At 39.6% G+C, this 11,071-nt stretch overlaps 1 protein-coding gene across 3 annotated transcripts in view; it reads left to right on the top strand.

Moving 5' to 3' along the window:
• The first annotated feature begins 363 nt into the window (after positions 1–363).
• The window catches only part of Prss59 (protease, serine 59), a 20,909-nt gene continuing 10,201 nt past the window's right edge, over positions 364–11,071 (top strand). Inside the window, exons 1-3 of one of the 3 annotated variants that reach the window (XM_063286408.1) lie at positions 364–567; positions 1,719–1,786; positions 3,475–3,628. In XM_063286408.1, the coding sequence (XP_063142478.1) occupies positions 3,589–3,628 (40 nt within the window). In that variant the 5' untranslated portion in view covers positions 364–567; positions 1,719–1,786; positions 3,475–3,588. The remainder of the gene's footprint in view (positions 568–1,718; positions 1,787–3,474; positions 3,629–11,071) is intronic. The other 2 variants (XM_063286410.1, XM_063286409.1) reach the window with 2 other exon arrangements.

Here is an 11,071-nt window from a genome sequence, read left to right as displayed (position 1 = left end):
ATCATAATGGAGGGGGTGTGGGGGAGACCCCTTTTAAAAAGAAGAAAAAAAGAAATTTCCTTGAGTATGTATTATGGCTACCTCTGTCGTAGCCTCTGGTGCCCTAGGGTCATCCTGGGGATCTATATCTAGGCAAGGGCAATCCTCATACTCCCCACACTATCTCGATACTAGTCTGAATATTAGCGCTCTCGATTCTTTCTTGTCTCCAAATTTATCACCTCTCTTGGGCAGGGCATCATCAAAGCCGTCTGTGGAAAGATGAATAAAGACCTCCAGTCCATGTCTTGTCCCCGACCAAATCTCGATCTCTAGCCCTGCCAAACGAACAATCACCACGGTTGATATCCAGCAACGTCTCCTGGAATTCTCCCTGTTATCCAGAGGCTTCACTGAGACTCAGGGCACTGAGCAGGAAATCCAGGTCCTTAAACTCGCGTAACCAAAACCTTTCGATCTGTCTGGATTGCTGGGTTCACGTGGTAAGGCCATGGCACAGATATCTAATCATCTAAAGGATCCCTTAAAGGAGTCGTTTCTCACCTCAGAAGGAAGATTGTTCCCCAGGCAAGTAGTGTGTTGGGTGGCTATTTGGGAAGATAGCACCAGTTGACCCGGAGTTCTGGAAGAGCTTCATGGAGCACTGGGAGGGATGAAATGGTCATTTGCAGGTACATAACATACCCATCCATAGCTACAGCCACAAACTGTTAAGAAATCTCCTTTCAGGTCATCTGTGTCATCAACTGAGCTAACTGGTTTGGGAAAAGAGACGTTTCTCCACCCGTCCACCATCCTTAACCAGAAAGTGTGCTAGGGAGATGGTCTTTACTTCCTATTTGTCTCTTTTGCTGAGGCCGTCTTGCTGTGCAAGTATTTTTAAGGCCATCTCGATAAAAGTGCCTTATAAAGTTAATTGATCAAGCTTAGCTTCATTTTTATTTAGTCAACAGTATTGCATGTAATCTACTAAAATTTTTCCAAGTTATACAAACTTTGAAAAGTGGTTTTTACATTTTCAACTTATAAGCTGTTATTTACTTTTAAGTCATTTAGCACTATCTAAACACTATATGAATAACACTATTGATTTTGTGCTTTACCAATATTTCTGATAATTTTATACCTATAATTACTTAAGAAATAAACTTATTTTAGACGATTTATTTTTATCTTATGTGTCTAAATATTTGAAAACACATATGCCTGTATACTATCTGCCTTTAGAGATTTGGCAAGGCCTTCATATTTTCTGGGAACCAAACATCAGTCCTCTGCAAAATCAACAAGTACTCAAGTGTTAGCCATTTTTCAGGTCCAAGAAATTAAGCATTAACAGAGTCACTGATCATCAAAACATCTTTTCATGTAAAATCTTTTAAATGATAAACTTATAAGCAAGTATAATTTTGGAAAGTTCTTTTATATATCTATGACCAGATATGTGCATATCTGGTATCTCAACTTTATTATGTTGTTAATTTATTTATTAAAATATTATGCAAAGATTTAGAGAATTTAGGGTAATGAGTTTAAGGCATTCCAAATGAATAATGTATGGTCTCTTTTGAACAATACACATGTAGTCCTTCAAAGTATGAACCAGTCGTTAAATTTTTTTTTGACATTCTGACTTTTGTAAATCCTATTTTTAATTATTTAAACCTAGTCTGCACCTATATGCCTTGTGTAAGCAACCCTTTTGTTACTGTCCACAGGAGTGGGAAACAATGTTGCACACCAGGGAGTCGCCTCTCTGCAGTCTCTAACACAGCCTCCTAAATTAGTAAGAAGTCTCTCTTGGTTGCTTTCCTGATACTTTGATAGAATACCCTGACAAAAACAGCTTAGGGGAGAAAGTGTTTACTTTGGCTGACTGTTCTAGGGAGGACACAATCCATCCTGGTAAGGAAAGGCATGGAGGTCAAGAGAAGCAGATCACTTTACAGCCTAAGACTGGGAGGAATGGGAGGGGAGGGGAGAGGGAAGAAAGGAATGGGAGAGAGATAGAGGAAGGAGGAAAAGGAGGAGGAGGTAGTACAGCCACACCTCAAATCCTCCAAGCCCAGTAGCAGTGGCAGGCTTTCTCTAGCAGCCACCTAAAGGTTCTATCACCTTTACAAATAACATTACTTCCTGGGGACCAAGTATTCAAACACATAAGCCTGTGAGAAGTGTTTCACATCCAAACAGCAACAAGGCTTTGGGCCTTGATTGTTTTGTCAATGTGGGTGACCTCCTATTTTATATAGCCAGTGATTTTAAATTTTACTACGGATGTAGAAAAGTAAAAAATTATTTCTATGTAACTGTAATGCTAATAGTTACCGATTTCTTCCTTATTAAATTAAGTTGGGTCCTAAGTATATGTGCCTTCAAAAAAGCAAAGCTTTAAAGAATACTTTACCAGGTTTTTGGACTCCAAACTAAATCTGGGAATGGTATTCTTGTGCTCTGAACTGCATCAAGATAACTAGAAATCACCAGGTACTGAATACTTCAAGCCCAACTACTCTAATAACTCAAAGGATTTGTCACTGACAGAGTATAGCTGTACACAAATAGAACACATTCCACTTTATCCATTTTTACCTCAGAATAAAAGTTAAGTTGTCTTTTATGTTTTAACATCCTATTATTGACAAATTATGCTACTTATTAAGCTGAAGCAAGAATTCAGATGCATTTGTAAATAATAAGAACAACTTGACAGCACTGACAAAATATTTTCAAACAAATCTTTCCCTAGATGGTGCATGGAGAAACAAAAGGAGTACTGTTGTGTCAAATGGATAAAAAACTTTCTATAATTTGAACCATGACTGCTTTAAGCTTTTTGCCATCCAGTGACAAGGCACAATTAAAATCAAACCATAGAATGTTTTATAAGCAGTGTATTCAGAGAAAACTATTCAGACAAAAGGGGGAATTGTCACAAAATGATGTCACACCACCCACAGTGGCACACAACTGTAATCCTAGCATTTGGAAACTCAAACCAGAACAGTTATACAGACTGGCCTTGAACTTGCTACCAGCCCAGGGTGATCTCAAATTCAGTCCCTCTAACAATGAAAAGTAAGCATGCATGTAAAAGATCAGAGCTATCATCCGGTTTTCTAATGAATGAATGAGCAGGTATATGCATTACATTTAGTCATATACTTTGTGCCAAGAAAAATCAACAAAGTATGTTGAAACAGCTATTAGTTACATACCAAGGACACAGGGTTTCACATAGCCCATTGGGTTAAAGTGCACAACTAGGATATTATATTTTATAAGAACCATGCAGCTTTGTACCATGTGTTGAATACAACTTATTTCATTTTGCAATGGGCAGTCCCCACTAGGTTGAGTTTGCAGCGCCCATTCCCATAGCCGTCTCAGAAAGTGGGAAATGCTTACATGTGGTCCTGAGTCGTCCTTCATCTGTCAAGGCTTGAACTCTATTTTTTTTCTTTTACTTTACAGTGAAATCTCTCTTGTGGCATCCATGGCCCTGAGTGTCAATATCAAAACTGGAGATATAAATAGCTGGGGAAAAAGCCTTTTTCCTATTGCCCAGTGCAGAACTACTGAGTAACCATGAAGATCGTTCTCTTCATGGTTCACCATGGAGCTGCTGGTGAGTATTTCAAAAGAATGCATCCAAAGAGATATGCATTGCATATAAACATATGTTTTGAGCTTAGAAATCAACATGAAAGCAAGATGGTAGAAATATAGGAAAATTAATGTGTAGCATTTCTGTTTATAAATGCCTAATTTTCATCAGAGAAAATTCATGGAAACTTCAGTGTCCAGTGTTTGAAATCTGTTCTAAACTACTTGGCAGGCTCTCTAAATTAGGGAAGAAAAGGAAACAGTAGTCCACATAGAAGAAATGATGGTCTTGATCTCTAAAAACATGGTGTTAATGGTTCAGTGCAAGCCTGCAGACTGAAGAGTTGGTTATTTCCCAGGGAGAAGGGATATGGCATGGCAAAGATATCTTATGTGCCACAGATAAAACCTTAACCTGTGTTTTGAAAAAAAAAAAACAGTTAATGAATTCTTGTTACTATAAAGTCACATGTCATTTGATTGTGAGGGGAAATGAGGGAATTCTCTATTTTAGTACTAGTAATATCAAATTTGTATTACTTTATTACTTGTAATGGTTGTTGCTGGTTGTCATCTTGACTATCTGGAATGAACTACAATCCAGAATTGGAGGGCTCACCTGTGATCTAGATCTTGAGGCTTGAAGACACAAGTTTTCTGACCTGTATCTTGGCATGGAGATCTTGAGGCATAGTGGCTATGTAAAGCTTAGGTCCAGGCAAGTAGTACCCGCCTTTAATCCCAGGAGACTAGGAAGGAGATCTCTGAATTCAAGGTCAGCCTGAAATGAAACAAGTCCCAGATCCAGGCATGGTGGTACACACCTTTAATCTGGGCCACATCCTCTGCTGGAGACCTACATAAGGACATTGGAAAAAAGAAAATTTGCTCTTCACTTGCTTGCATTTACTTGCCAGCACATCTAGAATCTACTTCTCCAGAAGACCAGCTGAAACAACTATCCTTGTGAGACTGAGCAACTACTAGATTCTTAAACTGCTAATTCACCTCAGACCATTGTTGGGGAGTTGGACTACAGACTGTAAGTCATCATTCTAAACGCAATCTAGAAAAACATTCCATATGTTTCGTGACTCTAGAGAACCCTGACTAATACAGAAGTTGGTAACAGGAGTGGTTCTAAAGAAATGGTAGTATAAAGATGAATCTTTTAAGAATCTGGAGTCGGGTTAATAATTTGCTAGTATCTTCTAATTCACCAGCACCTACAACTACTGAAACCTCTCCATAGGCTCTCTCTCTCCTGAGAGCTCGGAGGATATCGAAGACCTGTGGGGGAAACTATATTTCAAGCTTAAAGAAGCTAACACCTTTGATTATCTTGATTCATTATTATTGATAAGTAGCAATATATTAGGTGACCCGGTTTACCAATTTTTATAAAATTTGAGGGGAAAAAAGTCAGAAAATGATTTTGCTGGCCTATTGCTCTTAATATCTCTGGAAAAAATTGATGAAGGAAAAGAATGAGCTGTATGATAAAATTGAACAGCTCCAGATGCAAATAAACAATCGAAAGATTTCCAGATGCTAATAAACAATCTAAAGGTCTCTAAAGTGTGCCCTTGAAGAGAATCTGTCCAGCAGCCATAGAGCTTGCGTTACAGAAAATCAAACTGAAGCCCTCATTATAAGGTTGGCTGAATTAAAGTGAAAATTCAAGTCTCAGCCCCAGAGGGCAACAGCAGTTAAAATAAGGGCATTGATTGGCAAAGAACTGTATCCTCACACTTGGGACAGGGATGGGTGGGAGGGCCCTGTTAAAGCTGAGAAATTTAAATTTTTTCATTTTCAGAGGTTTACCTCACCAGTGGAAGTAGTGCCCTCAGCCCACTCCTTGAAATAATGCCTTTTTCACATGAGGAAATTAATCCCTCAGAGTCTGACAAACTAGTGATGACTTTCTCTGAAAAAAATGTCAGGCAAGACAATACTGATGTTCCTCAACTTCCACTAATAGTTTCTTCTAGAACTATTATCAGACTCAAGGCAAAGCAGGCCTCTAGAGAGGAGGTAGAAAGTGTAGTCCATGAGGAAATGTGATACACTACTAAGGAGCTTAATGAGTTTCTAATTAATTCAAGCAGAAGTCTGGGGAATGTGTGTGGGAATGGATTTTAAGGGTGTGGGATAATGGTGGAAGGAACATAAAACTAGACCAGCCTGAGTTTATTGACGTGGGCCCTCAGACTAGAGATTCTAGGTTTAATGTGGAAGCTCACGTAGCTAAAAAAACAAAAAAGTCAGAAGTTTGTTTGAATGGTTGACGGAAGCGTTTATCAAAGGATGGCCTACTGAAAAGGAGTTGGAGATGCCTGATATCCCTTAGCTTAGTGTTGTTGAAAGGATTTTAAAGCTCAGGGAAATTGTAATGCTAGAGTGGAAAACTTTGTGTAAAACCTAATCCTCCACAGTGGGAAGGCCCAGAAAATAGGCCCTTCACAAATCCTGTAAGACTCAAACTAGTGAAATGGGCAGCAGCACATTTGAAGAGTTTTGTCCTTTCCCTTTTTCTTGTGCCAGACCTTAGGGTGGGAGATGCTGCTGCTCAATTAGATGAATTAAATGCAATGGGTTTAATTGGGCCTCCAGGTAGCAAGGACCAGATGACCGCATTAAATCGCCAGAGACAAGGTGATCATAGTTATAATGGATAGCATAAACAAAACAACATTTATAATGACCTAGTAGTCCTTAATGGTCAGCACAGGAAAGGTGAAATTTATAATGGCATGACCCATACAGACTTTTGCTACCGGATAATCACTCCTGGTGTTTCCAGGCATGAAATAGATAGAAAGCCTACTGCATATCTGATATGGATATGCAGAAAAAATCTCAAATGAAAGAAACACTACAATGTGTCATGGCAAAAGGCAATCTTAGCCAGAGAATCAGTTTCCAGGCTTGAGCCAGTTTGCAGACCAAGAACCTCTTGAGTGAAGGGGTGGCCAGGTTACCCTGAGGAAGGATCTTGATAAGATACATAAAAGTTTTGCTGTTAGCCTTTCTCCAGTTCTTCTCCAAGAGACCTGTGGCCTTTTACAAGGGTAACTGTACACTGGGGGAAAGAAAATAATCAGACTTTCTGGGATCTATCAGATACTGGTTCTGAATTGGCACTGATTCCTAGAGATTCCAAGAAACATTGTATTAAAGAATGCCAATTAAAGAAGGCACTTATTGAGGACAGGTGATTAATGGAGTTTTTGGCTGATATTTGACTCACAGTAGGTCCAGTAGGTTCCTGAACACATCCTGTAGTCATTTTCCCAGTTCCAGAATGTATACTTGGGATAGATATACTTAGAAATTTGCAAAATTCTCACATTGGTTCCCTGCCCTGTGGAGTGAGGAATATTATGGTTGGAAAGACCAAATGGAAACTTTTAGAATTGCCTCTGCCAAAGAAAATTATTATTCCAGTATTATATTCCCAGAGGAATTGCAGAAATTACTACCACCATCAAGTACTTGAAAGATGCAGGGGTGGTGGTTTCCACCACATCTCCCTTTAACTATCATATCTGTCCACTGCAGAAGACAGATGGATCATGGAAAAAATGACAGCTGACCACCAAATACTAAATCGGGTAGTAACGCCAATTACAACTGCTGTACCAGATGTAGTTTAGCAGCTACTTGAGCAAATTAACACATCCCCTGGTACCTGGTATGCAGGTATTGATCTAGCAAATGCTTTCTCAGTACCTGTCCATAAGGACCACTGAAAGCAATTTGCTTTCAGTTGGAAAGGCCAGCGGAATACCTTTGAAGTTTTGCCTCAAGGATATAATACCCTCCTGCCCTGTGTTATAACTAAGTTAGAGGGGATCTTGATCACCTCTCTTCTAACAAAACAGTACATTGGTGCACTATATTGATGACATTATGTTAGAATCAGGGGTAAGACACCACAGCAATGGAGCCTAGCATGGCTGTCCTCAGAGGCTTTCTCAGCAGCTAACTAAGACAGATGCAAATACTTACAGCCAACCTTTGGATTGAGGTCAGGGACTCCTAAGGAAGTGGTAGGGGAAGGACTGAAGGAGCTGAAGGAGATTGTAACCCAAAGGAAAGACAACAGTATCAACTAACCAGGACCCCTCAAAGCTCTCACAGACTAAGCCACCAACCAAAGAGCATACATGGGCTAGTCCATGGTTCCCAGCACATATGTAGCAGAGGATGGCCTTGTCTGGCCTCAGTGGGAAAAGATGCACTTAATCCTGTAGAAACTTGATACCCCAGGGAATGGGGATGCTGGCAGGGTGAAGTGAGAGTGGGTGGGTGGGTAGGTGAGGGGACCACCCACTCAGAAGCAAAGGAGATGGGGGATGGAATAAAGAACTTGGGGAGGGGGGGACAGGAAGGGGGACAACGTATAGAATGTAAATAAATAAAAATAATTTAATGATAATAAAAACGGATATCACAGCAATGGTATCCAGACAATATACACAGGCAACATTTTAAGGTGGATTGCAAGAAACTCTTCTGGAAAAGAAGATCTGTTGAGGTGGTCATAAATCTCCAGTCTTCACCTTTTACTGCTCCTACAAGACTATAACAGAAGGAAGTAGGACCATAAAAAAGTAATTTATCCATGATATAGTAAGAAGATTGTGTGTGCTGGGAATATTGTGAGTACCATTTGAAAGACTGAAGAAATAGTCCCTAGGATAATGAAAGAATACCTCTAGTCTCATTATCTCATCTGCGCATCAACAAGAACACAGATGGTCTTTTTCTTCTTGTTCAGTATGACTCTGGTAGCCCCATGATCCGCAATGAAGGATTCCAAGTTATTCGCTCCTGGGGCACAAGCTGTGGTGAGAAATGGAAAACTGGTGTCTACAGCAAAGTGTGCAACTACCTGGACTGGATTCAGCAGACCACTAATGCCAACTAAGCATTTTTCCTGAGGTACCCTCTCATAGACAACTTCACTTCTGTACTGAATCCGAGATGGTTATGGAAATAAAAACATTGTATTCTGCCACACACTTATTGATGTGTTGTCTGTTTGGTAATGATGAACTTTCTCTTCAAACTTGCTGAGAGAAGGCTGTCATTTTCTTCAAGGACACAGCCACTTATTTACTACTCATTTTTCAGTAAATAAATTCCTGTGCATGGCACCAACCATAATTAAACTCAATGACTTTTTTCTCCATCTTTATTAAATTAGGTATTTCTTATTTACATTTCAATTGTTATTAACTTTTCCGGGTTTCAGGCCAACATCCCCTAAACCCTCCCCCTCTCCTTCTATATGAGTGTTCCCCTCCCCATCCTCCCCCCATTACTGTCCTTCCCCCAACAATCACGTTCACTGGGGGTTCAGTCTTGGCAGGACCAAGGGCTTCCCCTTCCACTGGTGCCCTTACTAGGCTGACTTTTTTAAAGACACCAACATAAGGAAGCTTTTTTGGAAAAAAGAAAAAAAAAAGATTTCATCGGGGTAGGAGACTAAGAAAGGGGAAAAGGGATGAAAGCTCAGAATTCAGAATAAAATTATACAAGCTGAATAGTTTATATACAGGAATGTAGATCTATAAACATGTGCATATGTACATGCAATAACAAGTAGTAAAAACAGAAGAAATGAGAGGGTGAGGAAGGGTACATGGGAACATTTGGATGAAGGAAAGGAAAAAAAGAAATATAAGTGCATTATAATCTCAAGAATAAGAAAAGAATAAAATATAAAAGCAGTAGACACATATATAAGATTGTCAAAGAATAAAAATAGGTCAAAAGAGAAAAAGATGAAAAATGAGAACCTGGGCGGAATGTCAAACAACTTTATGGAAAGAATTTGAAGGATTTTTTTTGTCAGTCATTTAACCTAACCAATAAATTCTCCCTGATCCCTGATGGCTTGATGTGGGACAGACTGTGAACATTGCAGTTGTGAAAATGAATAAGGTGACAGTGTCCATTACATTAAAAAAATTAGATGTTTCATAATGCATTAGAGAAATTTTGCTACATTTGCTAAATATTAATATTAACATTTAACATTAGTTGTGAAACTAAGACAGTGACACTAAAATTCAGAGTTAAAATTAATTACCCAAGGTCATTCAAATAGCTCACAATTAAGATAGAACAGTTTCCAGGCTGTCCTCATTCCTAAAGCATCACTGCTCCTTCCTGTGACATGGTGCTACCTTTTCCTTTCTTCTACTTCTTCTCCTCCTCCTCCTCCTTCTCTTTATTATTATTCTATTTTTTAAAATCTAAAATCACAGCCTTTCTCCATTTTACTAAGCTTCATCCACCAGTATTCCAAAAGTGCACTATTACTTATCATGGAGTCTGTGTTGAATGTTTGGATCTTCGTGATAGAATTTTTAGGAACTAAGGTCTAAATGGAGGAAATATACCACCGAGGGTGTAGCTTTGTAGAACATGCATGGTCCTCAGTCTCATCTCCTTTCGATAGCTTCTTGTCCACATTGAGGTATACCATCTGCCACATGCTTTCATCACCACAGTGCTCTGCCTCACCACGACCCAAAAATGAATGTAGAGTAAAATAGTTGACCTCTGAAATCATGAGCAAAAATAAGTACTTCCTCATATTATCTTGATATTGCTCCAAATAATGAAAAGCTGGTGATCTCACCACTGATGTAGCTGTGGTCCTTAGCAATAATCTACCCCATCCCGTACCACCAATCAACCCAGATGTGTGTGAAAGTAACTAAGGAGAAAAATTCAAAAAGAATGAGCCTGCCCCATTTAGCATTTAGGGATCCTGCATATATATATATAACTAGACAATAGTAATGAAGCCAAGAAGTTCTCGCCGACAGGAGCCTGATATAGCCATCTCCTGAGAGGCTCAACCTGAGCATGACAAATACAGAGGCGAATGCTAACAGCAACCATTGAACTGAGAACGGGGTTCCAGTTGGAAGAATTCAAGAAAGGATTGAAGGAGCTGAAGGGGCTTGTAACCCCATAAGAACAACAATATCAACCAACCAGACCTCCCAGGGACTAAACCACTACCCAAAGACTAAACATGGACAGACCCATGGCTCCCACTGCTTATGTAGCAGAGGATGGCCTTGTTGGGCACCAACGGGAAGAGAAGCCCTTGGTCCTGCCAAGGCTGGACCCCCATGTAGGGGAATGTCAGGGCAGGGAATCGGGAAAGGGAAGTGGTTGGGGAGTGGGAACACCCTTGTAGAAGGGGAGAGGGATGGAATCAGGTGTTTATGGATGGGAAACCAGGAAAGGGAATAACATTTGAAATGTAAATAAAAAATATCTAATAAAAAAAGAATGTATAAACATTTAAGATCTAGTTCCAACAATGGTGATTATCTGTGCTTTTAGTACACACACACACACACACACACACACACACACACACACACACACTCACACTCACTCATACTCACACACATACCCACATGCGCCCATATGC

This window comes from Rattus norvegicus, chromosome 4 (genome assembly GCF_036323735.1).
Source record: "Rattus norvegicus strain BN/NHsdMcwi chromosome 4, GRCr8, whole genome shotgun sequence".
NCBI lineage: Eukaryota > Metazoa > Chordata > Mammalia > Rodentia > Muridae > Rattus > Rattus norvegicus.
The sequence above is the reverse complement of the archived record's forward strand: the minus strand, read 5'-3'. Positions and strand labels throughout refer to the sequence as shown.